We start from the raw sequence: 23,401 nt of genomic DNA, 5'->3' as shown, positions 1-23,401 counted from the left end.
ACCAAATAACATAGTCGAATCGTCGTCCTTCTCCAAAAGATGGAAGGAATGAATGAAGCGATCGACCAAGATGCCTTCTGTTTTGGTTTTCCTTGGATCTCTAGAAACTGCAAAAGCCGAAACCACCTAATTGCCTCCATTAGAAAAAAAAAAAAAAACAAACCAAAACCTTTTAATTCAGGGAGGGACAGCGTTGCCCCCATGTTACGATTGATGATCAAAACCCAACTCAGGCTGTCTGCCACGGGTAAAGAATAAAGACCTTCTGTCTGTCTGTCTGTCTGTCTGTCTTCAGCCTCTCGTCCAATTGTTTGGATCTTTGGATCTTTGGACCTTTGACCATCACTCCTCACAAACTTGGATTGGGCCCAAATGTTAGGGTAAAACGACGACGTTTATACTCTATCATCCTGCTGTTAAATCCCCCATCCCTCTCACGTGCCTCGTGACGTGCCGCCTCGATTTGAACCTAAGCCGGGTAAGCCCCCAAATTTAGAAAAAAAAAAAAAAAAAAAACAATCCCCTCCTGGCTCCACCCCCTCGGCCCTCCCCACCCCCCCACCTCTCTCTTTGAGAATCGAAGCAGCTATGGAATCAATACTGGTAGAATGTGTACAGAACAGCCTTCGCCATTACATGTACCGGAACGCCATTTTCATGTGCGAACGCCTTTGCGCTGAGTTCCCTTCTGAGGTACTTTTTTGTTGTTTTTAAACTGTTCACTCGCTCTATACTTCCTCGCCTCTTTGCTAAAACTAAAAGGAAAAGTTATTTCTTTCAAATCTTGCGGCATTATGTATCTCCACTTGTTTTTTTCTTAAATCTGTGTTCTCAATCATCCAACTGAGGCATTAGGTTCAAGTATCAAGACTGACACTTCAAATTTTTTTTTTTTAAAGTAATCTTAGTTTAGTTCATTCTATATCTATATCATTTTTTCTTTAGTTGGTGTGATGAGAACTTTGCAGGTTTATATTGGGGGTCCTCCCGCCCCCGGGGAGAGGGTGGGGGGGGGGGGGGGGGGGGGGTTATGCAAATGTGGCATAGAGTTCAAGAAATGTGCTAACATTTTACTTCTTGTTTTTGTATCCTCCCTGGTTGAAGTTGTGGGTAAACTCGTAATCAACTTACTTACCCGCTGCCCTAAAAAAGGAAATTCCACTAGTGGAAACGGTTCATGGAATTGGTTTACTTTACACGCTTTGTTACTTCCTTGGCTTCGACTAGGAACTCCTTCTGGCAATTTTCTGAAAATAGCAAAGCAAAGTGGTTTTTAGTTTTTCTTTCGGGTGGGGGATCAATTTCTGTTCATTACAGCACACATTGCTTGCCCAAGTTTTTGCTTTGTTGAATGATAGTAAAGGATATAATTATTATAGGCTAAATTTATTATCATGTCTATCAAGTAATTTTTTCTCTCCAAATTTTTTTTATTTTTTTCTTCTCTCCGTACACTTGAGGGAAAATGCTGTGTCTCTCTGTTGGTGTTCTGCTATTGCTGGTTGAGACCAGTGTTGTTTAGCTCAGTTTTTTTTCCAGTACTTTATGAGTAGTTGTGTTGTGATGGGGTCGAGTAGCAATGTTGTTATTGATCAAAAGTGCTTCAAGTTTAAGAAGATGAATGCAAGGTGGTGGAGAATCACTGAGAGCAGCTGTTGCACTGTGAATAACATTTTCATTGATCAAGACTCGTTGGGATGGTTGGTTGTCATGGTGGAGGAAGGTGTAGTTTTTGAGGGACCCTTTGTTTTCATCAGATCGGATAAAAATGGCTCTCAGGTGTTGGTGATGCAGAGGTAGCGTAACTCTTATGGGAGCTTTTTCTCCTAATCGGAGTTCGGTCAAGAGAAACGGTGCGGCTTACTAGTGATACCGGAAGGGAGGAAAGGGGCAGGTTGGAGGAACTTTGGAGAGTTGTTGAAGGAAATTTCTGGAACTTCATCTGTTTTGGGAAGGAATAATAGAGGGAGCCACCCATGGATGCCTCCTCCACCGCAGGGGCATCAAGTCTTCTCTTCGTACAGAGAGGCCTTGTGTCGAGCTCCAAAACCTGCAGAGGGGTCAGGTGCTACTTCCTCTCTGGTGAAGGTGCGGCTCTGTGAAGATGCAAGTTTGGGCAGGTGTATGTCGGGGCCAAGTTTGGCAACTCTGCTGCATGCTTTGGCAGAGATGGAGATGCAAGTGGGGGGGTTTACTTCTTAATATGGGAATATTAAACTGCTGCATTGAGGAGGGATTGCAGAGGGAGAAGGCTCTCTAAATGGGCCGGTTTATGATCCTGGGCTTAAGTGCAAAGGTGTGGCTTCTGATGGGCCTCAATCGCAGGCCAGTGGCCCAACTCTATGGCTAAGCCCATCTCTCAGGCCTAGGGCACGAAGCCTGCTTGGAGACGTAGGGCTGCCTATATAGAAACCCCGTCGTCGTCCTAACCTCCACCGTTGGTGGTGGGTTAGGGGTCGACGTCGATGGTGGTTAGTTCGTTGGAGGCGGTGGTGGGTTCGCCGGAGAGGTATTGGGTGTCGGAGTTGGTGTCGGTAGGGATTAGAGCTGATGAGCCGAATCTGAGTAGTGCCGTGAGCTGCTTTTTATCGCCGGAATCTACACAGAAACAGAAATAGACGGCTTCCCTTGCGTCAGCGACCCAAGTGACGGCAGCCACAGGAACGACAACCCAAGCGACGGAAACCCTCGATGTAGCCAATTGTCTTGCGCAAGTTTTGTTGGAGCACGAGGAGCTTATGGATGGGCTACCACCCATTGAGGTGGCATAGACTTTGTCGCCGGCATGCTCTAGCCTATTTCTCGACTCTCTAGCAATGTTTTGAATACCGTACCGGACGTCGTACCGGTCAAGGTACTGGAACGAAATATTTCGGTACCGGTACCGTTTCGGGATAGCGTTTCGGGATAACGTTTCGGAATAATCGATATATAAATAAATTATATATATAAATATATATAAAAATTATATTCCAAAATAATAATCTATATATAAATAAATTATATATAAATACATATATATAAAAATTATAAATAGTCTAGTATGAATTAGGGGTTAAAAAATAAGTTTGTAGTTTGAAAAAACGAAAAAAAAAAAAAAAAAAAACAGGCGAAATATGGTACAATCCGTACAGGCCGAAATTTAGTCCGGTATGGCCGGTACCGGCCGGTACGGTCGGTATTTTAGCCAGTACGGAACATATATAGTACTTGTATCGGCCGGACGGCCGAAACGAAAAATTTCGGCCGTACCGGCCGGTACGGTACAAAATTTAAAACACTGCTCTCTAGTGGCGAAGTCACTACCAGCGTTGTCACAATGTGTTTTGTTGGACTTGCAAAGTCTTGAGAACTTTGTAGGTTTATATTGGAGGTCCCCCCGCCTGGCACTACCAGTGTCTGAGCACTGTTTGTGCCGTCGACACCTTCTGGGTTGGTTATTGTCCCCTTGGCGGCAAAGGCATTGGCCCAAGTGTCGGATCAGGTTGTTTCTTCGGGACTGGAGATGGAAGAAGAGTCCTGTGTCTTCAAAAATGTTGGCTCTTTGGTTCTGTTTACTACTAATAGGGATGGGGAGGATGAACCTACTCCACTCTACTCCTTTCATCCCAATGTGTCAGATTGGGTTATTCAGAGAGCGATGAACATTAAGCATATGGTAGGAATTTCTTACGGGGATTTCGAAGTTGAAATTATGGCCCTACTTATAGCTGCAGAGGCTGTGAATGCCCAATCCAAGTCTAATCAATCCTTGGCTTCGGCCAAAATAAGGGAAAGAGAACTCAAAAGGCTAGATTGGTTAATGAAAGAGGATGGAGGTGAGAAGAGCTCTACTTGGGAGCGTAGTAAGGGGAGGGGTAAAATGGTTGTCCCATGAAACCAAAAATAATATCATGGAATGTGAGGGGGCTGCATGATCCTAAAAAGCGGCTCCAAGTCAGAAATTTACTTCGGCAATGGAAATGGGACATCATATGCTTACAAGAGACTAAGTTGAAAGTTATCACAAGACAAGTAGTTTGCAGCTTATGGAGAGGACAACATGTTGGGTGGTCTTACCTACCATCAAAAGGAGCTTCCGGGGGAGTTCTAATTATGTTTGACACAAGGGTGGTGGAAAGGGTGGAGGAGTGTGTGGGTGATTTCTCGGTTGCATGTTTTTTTGTTAATCTAGAAGACGGCTTCAAATGGGTTTTCGCTAGTGTTTACGGCCCAAATATTGATTCAGTGAGAAGATTTTTTTGGGAAGAACTGGCAGGAGTACTTAGTTGATGGGAGCTACCAAGTTGCATTGGGGGGGACTTTAATACATCTCGCTTTCCAAGCGAAAGGTCGGGAGTTCCTCACATCACTCCAGCCATGAGAGATTTTTCTGATTTCATTTTAGAATAGGAGCTCATGGACATTCCACTATCGGGAGGCACGTTTACCTGGTCCAACAACTGTGATTGTCCATCTTGGTCGAGGATTGATAGATTTTTGCTAACCCTCAATTGGGAGTCACACTTCCCGGATATAGCTCAAATAAGATTACCCTGTTTTTTTACTTAAAAAAAAAAAAAGATTACCCCGTTTATGCTCTGATCATTTTTCCATCATTTTAGATTGTGGAGGCATCCAAGGGAGTAGAAGGTATTTTAAATTTGAGCATATGTGTCTTAAAACTGACGGTTTTGTAGACAGGGTCAGACAATGGACTTCTATAGTTTCCAAGGCTTTCCAAACTTCATTATGGCAAAAAAATTGAAAGCGCTGAAACAGGACCTGAAGATGAACAAGTTTTTGGCAATGTGTTTCAGCAGAAGCGCTCTCTTATGGAGGAACTACAGGGTCTGGAAGGCGAGGAGAAGGCCAGAACCCTTTCTGAACTTGATAAAATTCGTAAGAGTTAGGTAGTTGCTTATCTTGAAAGGGTTACTTTGATGGAGGAGATTTCATGGAGACAGAAATCAAGGGTACTCTAGCTTAAGGAGGGGGACAAATGCACGGAATTCTTTCATAAAATGACTAACTCTCACAGGAGGAACAATACTATTGATACACTGATGGTAGATGGGGTAGCTTCTTCGGATCGATGGTTATCAAAAACCACATTGAACATACTATCAACAACTCTTATCTGAAGAGCATAATTGGAGATTAAGAGTGGATGGTTTGTCTTTTTCCACATTAGACCAGTTGAGTGCAGGGTGGTTAGAAAGGCCATTTACAGAAGAGGAAGTGGACAATGTTATCAGAGGTATGACAAGTGATAAGGCTCCCGGTCCGGATGGGTTTACTTTGGGTTTCTTTCAAGTTTGTTGGGAGGTGGTCAAGGAAGATAATTATGCAAATCGTTCATGAATTTCATTCTAATGCTAGATTTTAAAAGAGTCTCAATGCCACATTTTTAGCCCTCATTCCTAAAAAGGTGGGGTCTAGGGATGTGAGAGACTATCGCCCTATTAGTCTTGTGAATAGGATGTACAATATTCTATCCAAAGTGTTAGCAAATAGACTAAGCTCGGTGGTAGAAAAACTAATCTCTAAGCTGCAAAATGCGTTTGTCAAAGGTAGGCAAATCCTTGACTCGGTACTTATCGTAAATGAAGTCTTGGATGGTCAATTGAAGTCTAGAGAACCCAGGCTACTTTGCAAGTTAGACATGGAGAAAGCATATGATCATTTCAACTAGAAGTTCATTCTTTACTTATTTGGAAGATGTGGTTTTGGGAGAAAATGGCAGAAATAGGTAAAATTTTGTATCTCTTCAGCTCGTTTCTCTATCTAGGTAAATGGCTCACCGATGGGTTTCTTCAACTTCTCTTATGGCTTGAGACAGGGAGATCCACTTTCTCCTCTACTTTTCTTATTTGTCATGAAAGCTCTCGGCAAGATGATTGAGGGCCTGGTGGATGGTGGGTTACTCCATGGTTTTTCGGTGGAGAATGGCGATCTCAACATTTATCACTTGTTATTTGCTGATGACATGCTTATCTTTTGTGGTGCACACCTTGGACAAGTCCAAGACTTAAGGGCGCTACTCCTTTGTTTTGTTGTTGTGTCAGGTTTGAGCATTAACCTCGCAAAGTCGGAAATAGTGCTAGTGGGGGCTGCCCCAGATGTGGAGATTTTAGCTACTACCTTGGGATGCAAGATATCTTTGCTTCCTATGAAGTATCTTGGCTTACCGTTGGGTGCCTCTTTTAAATTTGAAAGGATTTGGAATGATATAGTTGAAAGGGTGGAGCACATATTGGCTGCTTGGAAGAGACTATACTTGTTGAAAGGTAGTAGGTTGACTTTGATTAAAAACACTCTTTCTAACTTACCCATCTATTTTTTGTCTTTGTTCCCGCTTCCCACAAAGGTGGCTAACCGCATTGAGAAGTTACAAAGAGATTTCTTATGGAGTGGATTGAGGGAAGAGTTCAAATTCCACCTGGTTAATTAGTCAACAGTTTGTACCCCAATTTCTGGGGGAGGGTTGGAGATTTGCCACTTGATGAAATTCAATCAAGCTCTTTTATGTAAGTGGTTGTGGAGGTACCAAAATAAAAGGGAGGCCTTATGGAAGTCTGTTATAGATTCTCAGTTTGGGGAAGCTTGGGGAGGATGGTGCTCGAATGAGGTACGAGGCACTTATGGAGTGGGTTTGTGGAAAAACATAAGGAGCCTTTGGGGGACCTTCCGAGGACATGAACATTTTGTTGTAGGTGATGGTTCGTGTGTCCGTTTTTGGTTTGATATATGGTGTGGTAACCATTGTCTACGAGATACCTTCCCTGCCATCTTTGCGCTTGCTAGAGTAAAGGAGGCATCGATTGCTAACCTTCTGGTCTTTTCAAATGGCACCCTTCAATGGAATATTGACTTCATTAGGGCAGCCCATGATTGGGAGTTGGAGTCTATTACGGAGTTCTTTGCTGCATTATATTCCGTAAGTATTCTGGAGGGCTCCGGAGACAAGATGCATTGGAATCATTCTAAGAATGATATCTTCTCTGTGAGTTCTTTTTATCAAAAGCTCTCGAACTCTGAAATGTCTATGTTCCCGTGGAAGAGCATATGGAAGACGAAAGCTCCTTCAAAAGCAGCTTTCTTTGTCTGAACATCATCTTTGGACAAGATTCTCACCACAGATAATTTGAGGAAACGACGGGTTATTGTCCTAGATTGGTGTTGTATGTGTAAGAAGCATGGGGTATCAGTTGATCATCTGCTTTTACACGGAAATTCTTAGGTAGCAGCAATTTGGAGATTGGTACCAATATGCATGTGTTGGTGTATTTGGAGGGAGAGAAATGCTAGATGTTTTGATGATCAAGAGAGAACAATGGATGAACTTAAAGTTTTCTTTTTTAAGTCATTGTTCCTATGGGCGGGGGCTATAGTTTGTAACAGACTTAGTGTCCATGATCTTTTTCTTTCTATTGTAACCTCTAGCTAGGCGTTTTTTCATGTATACTTCCTATGTACCTGAGCTTTGCCTATTTCTATGAATACAATATCTTTGATTACCTATAAAAAAAAAAAAAAAAAATTTATCATGGTTATTAGATGTTTTCTGTCATTCCTCTTATTTTTACTTAACTCCTTTACACTTTAATTTTTCTTATATGCAGATGAATTTGCAATTATTGGCTGGCTGTTACTTGCACAGCAATCAATCTTATGCTGCATACCATATTTTAAAGGGTATTTGCCAAAGTACTTAAAAATGTTTCTGCCATTGTTGAACCAATCTGTGATTAAGATTTTGCTACTTTCTATTGTGCTTAATTTATTGAAAGTTTTCTCATCCACTAATCTCTCTCTCTCTCTTCATTTATTGTATATGAAGGAACGGAAATGGCTCAATCGCGCTACTTGTTTGCACTATCATGCTTTCAGATGGATCTTCTTAATGAAGCCGAAGCAGCATTATGCCCTCCTAATGAGCCTGGTGCAGAGGCAAGTTTATGTATTTTTTAAGCAAGTGTATACTTGCTCCGTTGATTTTCAGGTGATGATGAATTGCTTGTTGTTGTTATTTATCTTCTTTCTGCAGATTCCGAATGGTGCAGCTGGTCATTACCTTTTAGGACTTATTCACAGGTTTCTCTTTTTTTTTTTTTAAAGTAATAATAATATGTAGGTTGCTCGATATAGATGTACAAGGGCTGTATCATTCTGTGAACTTACAGGGCTGTATTTCCCTTTGCTAGATATAGATGTACAGCACAAATCAGAGACAGATAAATCATACAATACATTATTTACTTGTCTAATAAGCAACATTTGTCATGACAGAATTAGGCAAAAGAAGCATAATTAATTTAAGTTTTCTTTCCTTTTTGCCCAAGATACAGTCTCTATCATTCTCAGCGTATGCTTCTTGTTTCTTTGCTGCCTATTATTTTTTTTTTGATAACCGAGGGTGTTTGGGCCAGCTTGCGCACACCTCGACTAATCCCATGGGACCCTGAAATTAACGACCAGGTAAACCTCCAGTGGCCCTAAGGAGACTCGAACTGGTGACCATTGGGGAGCAAACCCAAGGCCGGACCAGCTGAGCTACCCCTCAGGGTTTTATTAGCAAGGATACAAGGCCACATTCTCTTATTTATTCCTTTGTTTGTTTCTGTTCAGAGGCACTCTAGCTACTCCAAAATTCTGGCTTGAACTTGTGCTTAAACAATGTAAACAGGGTCATTAAAGCCCAATTTTTTCAATTTCATTATATGTAGCTTTGTATCCTTTGTGCTCTACGTATTGTGTTTACCTTTTTTTTATGACTAAAATAGTGGTTCTGAGTTCATTTAATTGTCATGTTTGAATTTCAGAACTAACAGAAATTCTGATATGGTTAAGCGTTAGTTTTTTCATATGCAGATTGAATAATTGTGTCCATTTATATCTTCCTTGATATTGTGCACTTTTTATTTCAGCATATTCGCTTCTCATTTATTGAGGTTTTTATTCTGTTTTAGGTACACTGATAGAAGGAAAACTGCCATACATCACTTTAAGCAGGCATTATCCACAGATCCTTTAATGTGGGCTGCATATGAGGAGCTTTGTGTCCTAGGTTTGTACAAAGAATACCGCCACTATCAAGTCCTTGAACTGCTGTGTCCTGGCATAATTGATTAATGAGCAATACTAGACTCTCATCTCACTTTCATCCCACTATGTAAAATGTGACACTTTTAATCACCCTTGGATCACCCATGCAGCTACTGATCTGTTATTTCTAAGGGCTTAACATGTTATGTTTAGGAACTAAATTTAATTATGAGCCAGCGTACTTCATATATTTGGTTTCCTTTTGACTTGGTAATTATTATATCAAAATTGAATTTAGCTATTAATATTAGATAAATTAAACTCAATCATTAATATTCGATGATTTCCCTGCAAATGTTCTTTTCTCATTTGAATCATCTCACCTTGTGAATCGTTCATGGATGCACCTAATGCCATTTTGCTTGCTCTATGATGGCACAATTCTAAGAGTGTAAGTTTCTTTCCTATTCTAATATTGAAGTTGTAAGTTTCTTTCCTATTCTAATATTGAAGTTGGCCATGTGGATGTGTGATATCATAATCAAAATGCGTGCTTGCAATTCATGGTAAGTTGATTACTTAACATATTTTTAGTTATAGTTATGGGAGAGAAATCATATCCTGCCTGCATGGATGGTCGTGATTGATGATATGGCTCTAACCAATACCAATATAATTTGAAGTGGTCTACCAAAAAAAAAAAAAAAAAAAAATTTGAAGTGGTCTCAGCTTCATCAGGCTAAAACGACACCTTGTCCTATTGCCTCACTAAGTCCCACATTGGACGGAAGAAATAACATATAGGTGAATGAGTATGATAAAAGCATATTAAGTGTCAGGTCCCACATTAGTTCTTTAGTATGTAGAACTTGGTTTTATAATGATTCTAACTTGTTGTAGTTAGAATAAGTCCAGGCGTGATTTGGATTTTCTTTGGATAGTTCCAAATAGTATAAGAGCTGACCTAGTAAACACCACGTGGAGTTGGAAATGTGACGTTGGCCCTGATGAGGATGTCACGAATTTGAGTGGGAGAGATTTTAATGCCTCACTAAGCCTCACATTGGGTGGGAGAAGTATGATAAAAGTGCATTAAGTGTCAAGTCCCACGTTAGTTTATTGTTTGGTGGAATTGAGTTTCTAAGGATTCTAAGGAACTCCAATTGTAGTATTGACTAATCCTTTTGGATAATCTTAGACATGGATTGGAATTTCCTTGGACCGTCACACTAAATCTGATTAAGTAGTTTTCTTATAATTGAGTGGTATAGTATTGGTTGCTTAGTGACCTTTGATGCTTGACTTTGTACTCTTGGTCCATATTTAATCAAGCCTCTTTTTTCTTTTCATTGTTCTAGGTGCTTCTGATGAAGCAACTATAGTTTTTGGTGAAGCTGCAACTATTCGCATACAAAAGCAGTACTTGCCCCAGGGATCATCTTCCCAAAGCTTGCCCATGTCAAATGAGGATCATAGCTTAGTTTCTGCTGGCAACTTTGGCCCAGGTTCAGATGACACCAGTCCAAGGCAATTGAAACACATGCAAGGAAATAGCTTAAGAGATATTCCTGTCAATTATTATGGAGCAGCTGCACTGGGAGGAGCTGCTACTCAGCCTTCAAATGGCGGTTTGTCTAACATATGCTTCTATAATACCCCTTCACCAATGGCCTCGCAGGTAAAATAATGTATATATTGCACCTCATGATGTTGTAGTGGTTGGTAAAGTTTTACATTCTTTTTTTTGGGGGGTATACTACCAACTAGTTACTACTGTAGTTAGATCCTTCAAATTCTAAAGGAAGTTAATGTTCTTATGCTAGTGAAATACAAGGTTCTCTCAACTTTTTTGGGCACGCTTTCATGTGAGCAGTTCTACATTCATAATCCAATTTGATGTTGCTCGTTATAAGTCATGGATGCAAGTGAAATGTGGAAATCTTCCGCCTCTTTTCATGTATAGATTATGGACACAATTTAAAAGAGATTTTGTATTTTGCACGAATATGTATAGTTAAATACGTATTTTTTACTTCCAATATCTCTTTTTACTGTGAAGATCAATCAGTGCTGCTGCATTTTACAGTTGTCGGGTGTTGCCCCACCACCTATGTGTAGAAATGCACAGCCAAATAGCCCGAACCAAAGCACAGTCAATGCTGATAGCTCTCCAAGGTCCACAGTGAACTCTACCATTCAAGCCCCTCGAAGAAAGTTTGTCGATGAAGGAAAATTACGGAAGGTTATAGCTTTGCAAATTCATGCTTTCTTCTTTTAATGTCATTATGTCATTCAGATATTAAAGACTAGTTACGTGCATCACTGCATTCATATATCACGTCTCTTAGAATAATATGACTATTCCATTATGCAGTAATTCGTTCTTAAAAATTTCACAATCTTGAATATCACTTTTCCTCTCTATTAGTGTGCATCTATTGTACATGAAACTTGGGAACCTATATAAGTTATTGCTAATGTATGTGGTAACATGTAGGCCTTTTGAATAAGCTAGAATTGAGCTGAGTCTCATCAGCTTTAGACTCTACATGATGTTCTATAAAGTTGGGTTCGAATTGTTGTAGGTATTGCTCTTTTGAATTTGGAAACGCTTTTATGTGTTAAGTTGTGAACTTTTGCAGATGGCACTGGTCTTTAGTTTGCCTTTGAGATAATTTTGCCATCTGGTTTGTGCTCTTTTTATTTTCATTTTGTGAGGTTATCTGGTTTCAGAATTTCTGCTTTTCCTTGCCTTTTTTGGGTACTAAATTTCAGCTCATAGCTGGACTCTTTTGCTTGTTGGGCTGATACAGCCTTCAGTTCATTACATAGTTCCACCATCATAATCTGCAGTTTAACTTGCCTATACATTTTGTTAGAGGACATGTTTGTAATTAGTATAAGTGGGGGGGCGGGGGATAAAATCATCATTTTAAAGCTTCGATTATAATCTTCAAAGGAAGTATCAATTTACTCTAGCACTTTTCCAATCTCTGCACCATGCCATCAGCCATTACAGAGCTCAATGCAGGAATTATTGCAAGACAGTATCAACAATAAAAATGTTTCTTCAAAAAGCAAATGAAGGAGAGTTCAACTCATACTCAAAAGCCATTGAACAAGCCAGAAATTGAAGCAAAAGTTCCCCAAGCATCATCCTTAGGCTTCGTTTGATTCCTTAACTCCTCTCAACTCACATCAACTCACATCAACTCATCATTACAACTTTTTCAAATCCCAACACAAAATATAATAAACAATTCAATTTTTTTAAATCTCAAAATAATAATAATATTAAAAAATAATATTCTAACAATATTTTATCATCTCAACTCAACTCAACTCAACTCACTTTAACATCCAAACACAACCTTAGTTTCATGTTGTTAGAAGACATGTTTATAATTAGTAGAAGTGTGAGGGTGTAAGTGTCAATTTAGTGTATATATACATTTGTACATCAATGAAAGTGAAAAAGATCTTTCCCATATGTATCTACATGGTATTAGAGTGTAGTATAAGTTGGATTGATCGTGTACGGTGGTTCACGCCCAAATCGATATGGTGCTTCCTTTTGAAGTGGTTTCCAGCCACTCTCCGGCGTCTTCTTCGGTACTAAGCACCAGGTGTGGACTCACCGGCCTTGTCTATGGTTACCAGCATCGTCGTTGCCGCCGGAATCGATACGGTGGTTCCTTTTGTCATCGGGACCGAAAGTGTTTGAAGTGGTTTCCGGCGTCTTCTCCGGTACTGGGCACCAGGGGTGGACTCGCCGGCCTTGTCTGTGGGTACCGGCATCGTCGTCGCCGCCAGAAAGGGCCTCCATCACTGGCAAAAGGTTGAAGCCTGAATTGTTTGGTTGCAGGGATAAGCTATCCAATCGTTGAGTTTGAATAGCCAAAACCTAGAGTAAGAGTGTATTCCTATCCAGAATAACACTTGTTCGACATCTATGGGGACCAATCATGTGAAGCATGTCAAATTAGTAAACATCATCGTGTGTCGTTTATACCTCGAGTTGATAAACGAGCCTCGAGTTCTTTTGAATTGATTCACTCTGATATATGGGGACCAATCAACATTGAATCAAACACATTTCAGTATTTTGTCACATTTATTGATAACTACTCTCGTGTGACATGGGTGTTTGTGATGAAGGCAAGATTTGAGCTCCTTTCCATATTCAAAGTGTTTTGGAAAGAAATTAAAACTCAATTTAACAAAAAAGTTCAGATTTTGCATTCTGATAATGCTAGAAAATATCTATTTGGTGCCTTTGTTGCTTACTTAAGTAGCAAATGAATTGTTCATCAAACTTCATGTTCTTATACACTCCAACAGAATAGGGTGGCTGAACGCAAAAATCGTTATTTGTTAGATGTAACCTGAGTACTTTTACTGCACATGCATGTTCCTAAACGATTTTGGAGTGATGGTGTTCTTACTGCTTGTCACCTTATTAACCGTATGCCTTCATCAGTTCTCGATGGTTCCTCTCCTTTCTCCATCTTGTTTCCTTCATCTCCACCATTTACCCTTCTTCCAAAAATTTTTGGATGTGCTTGCTATGTTCATAACCTTGGCCCAGGTTTTGATAAACTTGATCCACATTCTACCAAGTGTTTTTTTGTTGGTTATTCTCGAACTCAAAAAGGATATCGTTGTTATAGTCCTGTTCTTAGACACTACTTCACGAGTGCTGATGTTATCTTTTTTGAGTCCATACCCTATTTCTTTGACACAGTTTCGAGTGTTAAGTGTGATCCTCTACCATTACCTACTCTTACATTTTTTCCTCCTGTTGCCGGTCGTCCACCTCCACCCCCTCCTCCAGTTCGTTTACAGGTTTACTTTTGTTGCTCACGGCTACCAGCTTCCATGCCTTCACCAACCGTGTCTCCATCTTCGGATCCTGAGTTACCTAGTATTTCAGACTCTCCACCTATTGCTCTTCGCAAAGGTACTCGATCTCGTGTTACTCAACATCCAATTAGTCAATTTGTCTCATATCATGCCTTATCTCCTTCATTCTCATGTTTTACCTCTCAACTTTCAAAACTTTCTGTTCTTAAGACAGTTCAGGATGTTTTATCTGATTCGAGATAGATGATAGCTATGAAAGATGAAATGGATGCCCGTCACCATAATGAGATATGAGATCTTGTTCCACTACCACCTGGTAAGTAACCTGTTGGCTGTAAATGGGTATGTACAATCAAATTTCATTCTGATGGTACGTCAGAAAGCCCTCTTGGTTGCTAAGGGTTACACTCAAACATATGGCATTGATTACGAGGAGACTTTCTCCCCGGTTGCCAAAATCTCCTCTGTTCGAGTGTTGATCTCTCTTGTTGCTAATTTAGACTAGTCCTTATTTCAGTTGGATGTTAAGAATGCATTTCTGCATGGCGACTTGCATGAAGAAATTTATATGGAGCAACAACCTGGGTTTGTTGCTCAGGGGGAGTATCGAGGTACTGTATGCAAGTTAAAAAATGCATTATATTGTTTGAAACAATCTCCTCGAGCATGGTTTGGGAAGTTTTCTAATGTTGTATTGGCATTTGGTCTCCATAGATGCCAAACAGATCATTCGGTATTTCACCTACATAGTGATGCATGTCACATTTTGTTGGTTGTATATGTGAACGACATTGTAATTATTGGGAGTGACTCTGTTGGAATTGCTAGGCTGAAATAGTGTTTACATGATCAGTTTCAGACAAAAGACTTGGGCAAGTTGAGATATTTCCTTGGAATTGAAGTTAGTAGATCTAAAGAGGGTATCAACCTATCTTAGAGGAAATATGTACTTGATCTTCTGGAAGAAACTGGCATGCTGGGTGCACGACCTATTGACACCCCTATGGATCCAAATCGTAAATTCTTGAAAGAGGAAGGGGAGTTGTTTGGAGATCCAGGTAGGTATCAAAGACTTGTTGGAAAATTGAATTATCTCATTATCACTAGGCCAGACATCTCTTATGCAGTGAGTGTACTGAGTCAATTTTTACAAACGCCTAGAGTCTCACATTGGGATGCTGTAATTCATATGCTTCGTTATCTTAAGCGAGCACCTGGCCTTGGATTTGTATCCGACCAAATGGACATCTTAGGGTTGAAGCATTTTCAGATGTTGATTGGGCATGATTCCTTTTAGATAGAAGATCTACTACTGGATATTGTACTTTTGTAGGAGGTAACTTGGTTACATGGAAGAGTAAGAAACAGGTAGTAGTAGCTCGGTCTAGTGCAGAAGCTGAATATAGGATAATGGCTCACACTACTAGTGAGCTGGCATGGTTGCAACACTTCCTTCAAGAGATTGGGTTTCCAGTTCCTACCCCTCTTCAGTTATTTTGTGATAATCAAGCCGCAGTGCATATTGCCTTTAATCCTGTGTTCCATGAGAGGACTAAACATATAGAGATTGATTGTCACTTCATTTGAGATAAGATACTAAGTGGTGACATTGCTACACCTTTTGTGAAGTCTACAGATCAACTCGCAGATGTGTTTACTAAGTCTTTGTGTTGGAGTCGGTTAAAACTTATTTGTTTCAAGTTAGGTTTATATGATATATATGCCCTAGCTTGAGGAGGAGTGTTAGATGATATGTTTGTAATTAGTATAAGTGTGTGAGGGCATAAGTGTCAATTGTATGTAGTGTATATAAACATTTGTACATCAATGAAAGTGAAAAAGATCTTTCCCATATGTATCTACACATTTTATTGCAAATTTCTACCTGATCTTAATAATTTAATTGTTATGTTTGTTCTATTCTGTGTACAGTAGGTGAAATTTACATTTTGTTCATTAGGCTTCGTTTGGAATCACAACTTCTCTCAACTCATCTCAACTCATCATTACAACTTTTTCAAATCCCAACACAAAATATAATAAACAATTCAACTTTTTCAAATCCCAAAATAATAATAATAATAATAAATAATATTCTAACAATATTTTATTATCTCAACTCAACTCACTTCAACATCCAAACGCAACCTAAGTCATTGAGCTCATCTTAATAACTTCATTTCTTGCAGTAATTATTTGTACTACTTGCTTGGTATATCCATGTGCAGGTAGTTTGTTGGAGTGATTTTATGCCATTTTGAGATTTATATGATGCACCATATGAATCATTTTTCCCTTAAGATTTAATTTTGTTTCTCTCTTTTTCTTTTCAGATTTCTGGGCGATTATTTTCTGATTCTGGTGCTCGACGAAGTACTAGGATTTCTGGAGATGTAGGGGCCAACACAAATATGAGTGCCACAATGGTAGTTGGAAATGGAACTAGCAACTTTTCAAAATATCTTGGAGGTTCCAAGCTGAGTTCGATGGCATTTCGTGCTGTGACAGTTCGCAAGAGTCAGTCATGGACCAATGAAAATATTGATGAAGGTAATGAATCTCTTTCACTGACTCAGTCAAATATTCTATCAAGTGAAGATTGAGATGTGCAAAAACAACAATTTCTCACTGGTATTGCTTTTCATAGTTATCCTCTGCCACTTTGTTAATAATTGAACTTCATTGGAATGAATGTTATAGTAGTTACTTAACTCATGTATAAATTGAAATCAATTGCATTGTGGATGTGACGTTTGTGTCCTATAGGTCACAGATGATGGTGTCCAATACATCAATCTGAAATTGGCCATCCATTAACTCGAATTATTTTTATCATGTGATATTTCTGGCTAATGGATATTAAAGTAACACCCTAAAGCTGTCAAATTGATCTCGTTTAGGGATACACAATGAAACTTTTGCTGATCCTCGTTCAAACATTATATCAACAACTTCTAGTACATCTCCCTATGGTGATACTAGATCTCTTGATCAAGGTGCAATGGTTCCAATTAGTGGAGGTATCATGAATGATTCAAGAGCCATTAGTGGCGCTTCAGAAATAATCGACCTTCTGAGAACTCTCGGGGAAGGGTACAGACTTTCGTGCATGTACAGGTGCCAGGTATTACATGATTATCATGGAATAAATAAAAGAGATGGTTTTATTTAAGGAGAACAGGAAAGATGACACGTTTGATAATATTAATGGAATTATATTAGAAAGCACCAAACACTGAACCTGAGATAATTTTGTATTTCCTGGCTTGTGTTGTACAGGAAGCGCTGGATGTCTATCTTAAACTTCCACACCAACATTATAACACTGGCTGGGTGCTTTCCCAGGTAGTTGGGTAGTTTAAAATTCTGTCCTTGACTCGTATCTGGACTTTATAGCTCTCTACTTATGCATGCTTTTTATTAATGTACTGGCTTTTGTACATGCCATTATCCCTAGATGACTTATTTATTATTATTTTTTTCTGAGCACCTAAATGGCTCTTTTGCTAGAATGGTAGAATGCGTGCATATTACTGATTGATTGGCATGTTAATCCATTCATGTTTCAAACACAGGTTGGAAAAGCATACTTTGAAATGGTTAATTATTCAGAAGCTGATGGGGCCTTCGGTCTTGCCCGTCAGGCATCCCCTTACGGTTTAGAAGGAATGGATACATATTCTACAGTTCTTTATGTGAGTTCTCACTATACTGTACTTGAAACAAGTGCTCTTCTTTTCTCACCCTGTGCGGGGGGGTGGTTAAAAGATGCAATTTGAAAATTTACTCCCTTCGATGGGTAACTTCAGTGAATTCAGCTGACCACAAGCTGCAGGCTTAAAGTTGTCGTTACTCTACTTATTTTGTCCTAACTACTATAATCTTAAGCAACGACTCTAATATTATATTAACTTGCATTGCATTTGTGATACTGGATGTTTGCAACAGTAGTGTTTCCTTGACTTGCTTCACTGACGATTATTCCATTTCCATTGCAGCATTTGAAGGAAGATATGAAGTTGAGTTATCTGGCTCAAGAACTTATATCAATTGACCGCTTAGCTCCTCAATCTTGGTATTCTTTATTAACCTTTCTTTAAATAACACTGTACACACTTCCTTTGTACTGGGGTAATTGACTCACTCAAAAATGAGTAGCACAAAGGCTATCCCAAGTGCAGGAGGATGTTGCGTAATAATTAGAAATAAATTCCTACATCGTCTCCTTAGGAAAAATTACTTAAAATCAAACTCGTTTAAAATGGTGAAAATATTCACAAAAAGAAAATAAAAATGATAGTATGTACAATGAATGGAAGAGTGCAACAAGAATGAAAATGACACTAGTCATGAACTAGATTCATATTTTTGGATTTTTGAGTGTCAAAATGAAATGTAAAAACAAACTAACAAATTGAAATTAACAATAAAGAAAATCAACTAAACTAAACAATCTTAATTAATCTGAAAATTAAACAATAAAAAGAAATTATTTAAGTCCTAATTAAGTTTTAATCGATCTAATATGTAATGAAACTGAGAGTAATAAAACTAATCTAAGAATTAAATTAGATTAGAAAGTAATTGAAAAAATACGAACTGAAAATTGAAAAGCCCCAAAATCAAGATTCTAGGGTTCATCCTTGTATTCAAATCACAAATTCTCAAAATTAATCCATAGCAATTGTAATCACTGTTAAATGAAGGCTTAAAGAAGCGAGAAAAATAAATAACAAGAAGTAAATAAATAATAAATAAAATGCCCAAAAGTCTAAGTCAAATGTCTCAAAAATAAATCACAAACTTTAAATTAAAATTAAATAAATAGTAGAGAGTGAAAAGAGCAAGCCAAATGAATGGAGATGGAGGTGGTAGGCAATGGAGGAGGCGGCTGGAGCGGCAATTGGATCCTGAAAGAGTTCTTCAAATGTGCGGCATTGCTCTCAAAAAGTCCCCAATTTCGTGCTAATGATATGCTTAAATATGGTAGGAAAGAAACCCTAATGTCTTCATATTCCTGCACACAAAATCGCTTAAATTTTAGGACTCAACTTGACAGCTATGTACGCGTTTCAGGAGTTCGAATTCGGAAATCCTTATTAGAGACAATTTTGTAGTCCTTTAAGATAGCTTTCCAATGCATCAAGCATATCAATCTGAAATTTGAGCAGAAAGTTATGATTAAAATACTAAAGTGTGTCCATTCTATCTCCTAACGCATTTTGGACTTTAATCCGAATTACTTTCAAGCCCCATCATTATCCTTATTTGAAGAGTCCTATACTCTTGAAAATTCTTAGGTTTCAACGTCTTGTCCACTTGAAAGTCCTTTGAATTTGAAATTAAAAATAAAATAATAGAAATTAGAAATAAAATAAAATAAGAATAATAGAATATAAAAAATATGTTGTGCATGTGAATGAACATTGTCCAATTAAATCACAAGTTATAAAATTAAGCATAAATCATGCTATTAACCAATTTAAATCACAACTTGGATTTATTTATCTTAACCATTTTTTCTTCTAAAAATAATAATAATGTAATGAAATAAATAAAATATATTGGTTCTAAATGTATAAAATATGCAATAATTCAGCTCAATCAAGAACGACCTATTCAGTCCGAAATAAAATTCACCTTACAAAAATAACACGGTGCATTCTAGCCTTAATTCTTTAATCATTCTGTCTGGGACGCCAGGTTTTACTTGCAGACCTCAGGGTGATACAGTGGGTAGTTCTATTATTTTTTATCTATAAAACTCTTGATTCTTGAAAGATATGGAGACTCTTATTTCCTGTCTAATTGTTCAGTTGAGGGATGGGAAGGTTTATCTATGATGGCTACTCATAGCAGTGCAGTGATTTATTGGTTTGTGGGCATTAATCACCTACTTTTCCTGTCAAAGTTAAGCTGGGACATCAGTCTGAATTTTCAAAAGCTTTGGGTTACATTACTAGCATTGTTTTTGGTAACAGTATTCAGTGTTCTTAGTTTTCATGAGCAACATTATTATTCTTTATAAGTTCCCTTTTGAATGGACATGTAGGTGTGCTATTGGAAATTGCTATAGCTTGCAGAAAGACCATGAAGCTGCACTTAAAAATTTCCAGCGAGCTGTTCAACTTAATCCAAGATTTGCATATGCACACACCCTTTGTGGTCATGAGTATGACAGTCTCTTTTTCCCGCCCTGATTTAACCCTTAAAATTGAATACCTTGGAGTGTACCTTTGCTTTGATGTTCAATTCTTACTTTTTATTACTTCAGCTATACGGTGATGCTGCGTCCAACTCAAGACCCTTTTCCATTGAAGTGCGTTTGGAGGTTTAATTTGCCTTCCAAAGTTGCTTTGTTTGGTTGGATGGCTTCCCATAGGAAATCTCTGATTGTGGACAATCTGAGAAAACGTGGGCTCATTGTTATATATTGGGGCTACATGTGTAAAAAAATCTAGTGAATTTGTGAACCATCTGCTACTTTGTTGCGAAGTGGTTAGGGCTTTATGGGATGATATTTTTAGGACTGGAACTGCATGGGTGATGCCCATGTAGGTGGTGGATCATTTTGCTTGTTGGAGAGGTCTTCAACGCATCCCACAAATTATGGCATTTCCTCTGTCTCGTGGTAGATTTGGCTTAAAAGGAATTGCCGGAGTTTTGAAGATTGGGAACAATCTTTGGAAGATCTTAGATGTTTCTTTTTGTGTACCTTATTTCTTTGGGCCTCAGCTATTGTTTTCATTTCCTTGTATCCATCTCTAGCTCCTACTTGTAACTAAGTGTTCTCAGTTGTTTACTTCCCATATATTTGGGTTATGCCCAGTTCTTGCTTTAATAATCTTTATTGTTATTTATAAAAAAAATAAAGTTATTAATGATATTGCATTTTCATTCTTATCTGCAGATATGTAGCTTTAGAGGATTTTGAGAATGGAATTAAGAGCTACCAGAGTGCACTTAGGGTTGATGCAAGGCATTATAACTCCTGGTATGGGCTTGGAATGATATATCTTCGTCAAGAGAAGTATGAGTTTTCAGAGCATCACTTCCGGATGGCTTTCCTAATAAACCCACGTTCTTCTGTTATATTGTCTTATCTTGGTACAGCTTTGCACACGTTAAAGGTTGGACTCATTGTAATATTGATTCTAATATTTTGCCTTCAGGAAGCCATCGTCTTTGAAAGCTCTCCTAATTTTGTTTCTATCATCTGACAGAGAAGTGACGAAGCTTTGGTGATAATGGAGAAGGCTATTTTAGCAGATAAGAAGAATCCCCTTCCCATGTATCAGAAGGCTAATATACTAGTGAGCTTAGAAAAACTGGATGAAGCTCTTGAAGTCCTGGAGGAGCTTAAAGAGTATGCCCCTCGTGAAAGCAGCATATATGCGTTGATGGGTAAGATTTATAAGCGGCGTAATATGCATGACAAAGCGATGCTTCATTTTGGTCTTGCTTTAGATTTGAAACCACCTGCAACAGACGTAGCTGCCATTAAGGTGATTGACTTACTTCATGACTATTTGTTGCTTGTAAAATTGCCCATCTGCCATAAAGCATGCGTCTTTTAGGTTTTTCTGCCATTTTTGTTTTTGTTTTTGTTTTTTTCGTTCTAATTAACTTTGCAAATGAATTGTAGGTCTTCGAACTTTTGCTATATGATTCTTTGTTGTCTTTAATCTTGTGACAGGCTGCCATTGAGAAGTTGCATGTGCCAGATGAACTACAAGACTACTTGTAGATCTACTCGATATTGGCCCTTGACAGGCAGAAATGGAGGGCGATTATTCGGCTCAGATAATCCAGCCTCCAAGGAGTTTGACCTGCTTGTGCTTTCGATGGATGATGAATATAACGGCTACATGCTTGGGGCCTGATTGTTTGTGCTGGTGCCCCTTTTAGTTGGCAGATCATGTGGAACTGACCTCGTTCTTTTGGTGATTCGCATGCGACCCGAGGTTTTGATATAACAAATGGGTTAAAAGCTATGATGCTTGTATGGAAAGTGGCATTACAATGCCAAAGAAATCTTTTATAATTAGTCTGTATTAGCCATTCGTAGGTGTAGTTGGCCTGCCCATCCAATTCATACAAGGTCTTAATATGTTCTATATTATTTAATTCTGCTGATCAACATGTATAGTCAGATTGCTGATCTGCATCAACTGATCTAACCTGTGAAAATTAGTGATTTACTTTTTGATTTGAACATTATGACTCAATTATATGCTGTGTGAATTGTCTTTTCAGACTATAGCTTGTATGTAATATTTGCTTATACGGATAATGTTAGAATACTATACCAGAATACACAGCGGAAGCGATATTACCTATCAGAAATATATTGGATCTAGTGCAGTTCTACGGATTTTCTATTGTCGTTGTTCTCCAAAATCTTCACGTCAATGGTGGAGTGCGCAACTTGATAAGATCAGAGAAACATTCACATATGTCACAAACTAAAAGTTGGGACTAGAGAGAACCATGCTTAAGAGAGAGATTTTCTATTTGTGTTACAGGTATCTCCTCCAAAGGGGGGATGGACTATTTACATAGCTCCCTTTAAGTGTAACCGTAACCCCCGACTGGCCCTTGAGGGTCAACTATCAAGGCTCATATTGTGGCTTGATAGCCACTTTATAACCCCAAAGAGATGGGGAATGAGTGTCTACTATGGATGCCCCTTTATTACATCTCCAACTTGCATATAATGGGCAAGATTCTATGTCTGCTTTTTTCAATATGTTCTCAATCTTGTTTGTGCTGGCAAATAGGTTGTGCGACCATCAAGCACACTTGTAAAAGAAAAATGGGAGCACTATACCAAATCTCACCGAGAGAAGATCAACGTAGCAACATCCTTAAAAGTGTCTCGTTATGTCCCAACTCATTTGGTCATATTAGATTAAGCATCCCTAATCCCTCTAGAGTCCAAATGACTCGGAGCAATGCTCAAATTGCATAAAACATGATGTACTCACTGCTATATCGCAAATCCCAAGAAGCAACATAACTTTTCGGCAGTGAGTACACATCATTATCAATGTGTTACCAAGTAGTCTTCCCTTCGCTCTCTTGTCATTTAGTTTCAGTCTAGTCGCTTTCCCAGCATTGTCTATTTAAACCGCATCATTCATGGTTATAGATAACACGCTAAAGTAACAAACACTAAAACATCAACCTCGTAACATAGTCAAAGGTCTCCTAAGGACATAAATAAATTAAGGTCATCAATTATGACATACAAGACTCATATAGTGAGAAAGCAGTGATCCATTTACTCACATATATTGCTTGTCGCAAAAGTACATGTAGTATAAAATACATACTACGATGGAGTTCTCTTTTCAAAGAAAGAGCGTATATCTAATCTCAATACATCGTATAAATTTTAGTCTAGTTGCTATCTCATCGTCTAACCCGAGTCCCTCCATTTGCTCGCTATCCGAAGCACCAAAGAAGATCTCGTATCTGGCTAAACCACATTCTACATGGATTGTGGGTA

The 23,401-nt window shown here is 38.6% G+C and overlaps 1 protein-coding gene across 1 annotated transcript; it reads left to right on the top strand.

Moving 5' to 3' along the window:
* The first annotated feature begins 529 nt into the window (after window positions 1-529).
* Window positions 530-22,145, top strand: LOC108995086 (cell division cycle protein 27 homolog B-like). The gene is made up of 16 exons (XM_018970591.2): window positions 530-693; window positions 7,605-7,677; window positions 7,823-7,932; window positions 8,030-8,076; window positions 8,952-9,049; window positions 10,386-10,705; window positions 11,114-11,269; window positions 16,224-16,440; window positions 16,791-17,014; window positions 17,170-17,235; window positions 17,466-17,585; window positions 17,889-17,965; window positions 19,943-20,062; window positions 20,801-21,020; window positions 21,114-21,395; window positions 21,587-22,145. The coding sequence occupies exons 1-16, from the start codon at window positions 589-591 to the stop codon at window positions 21,635-21,637; spliced, it is 2,286 nt and encodes a 761-aa protein (XP_018826136.1). The 5' UTR covers window positions 530-588; the 3' UTR covers window positions 21,638-22,145.
* The last annotated feature ends 1,256 nt before the right edge of the window (window positions 22,146-23,401 follow it).

The sequence above is a fragment of the Juglans regia genome, chromosome 7 (assembly GCF_001411555.2).
Source record: "Juglans regia cultivar Chandler chromosome 7, Walnut 2.0, whole genome shotgun sequence".
Lineage (NCBI taxonomy): Eukaryota > Viridiplantae > Streptophyta > Magnoliopsida > Fagales > Juglandaceae > Juglans > Juglans regia.
This window is presented reverse-complemented; position numbering and strand designations above follow the sequence as displayed.

Coding starts and splice junctions, on each gene's coding strand:
- LOC108995086 (XM_018970591.2), top strand. CDS start 589: ATGGAATCAATACTGGTAGAATGTGTACAGAACAGCCTTCGCCATTAC. Junction 8,077..8,951: donor CTTTTAGGACTTATTCACAG/GTTTCTCTTTTT, acceptor ATTCTGTTTTAG/GTACACTGATAGAAGGAAAA. Junction 11,270..16,223: donor ATGAAGGAAAATTACGGAAG/GTTATAGCTTTG, acceptor TTTTCTTTTCAG/ATTTCTGGGCGATTATTTTC.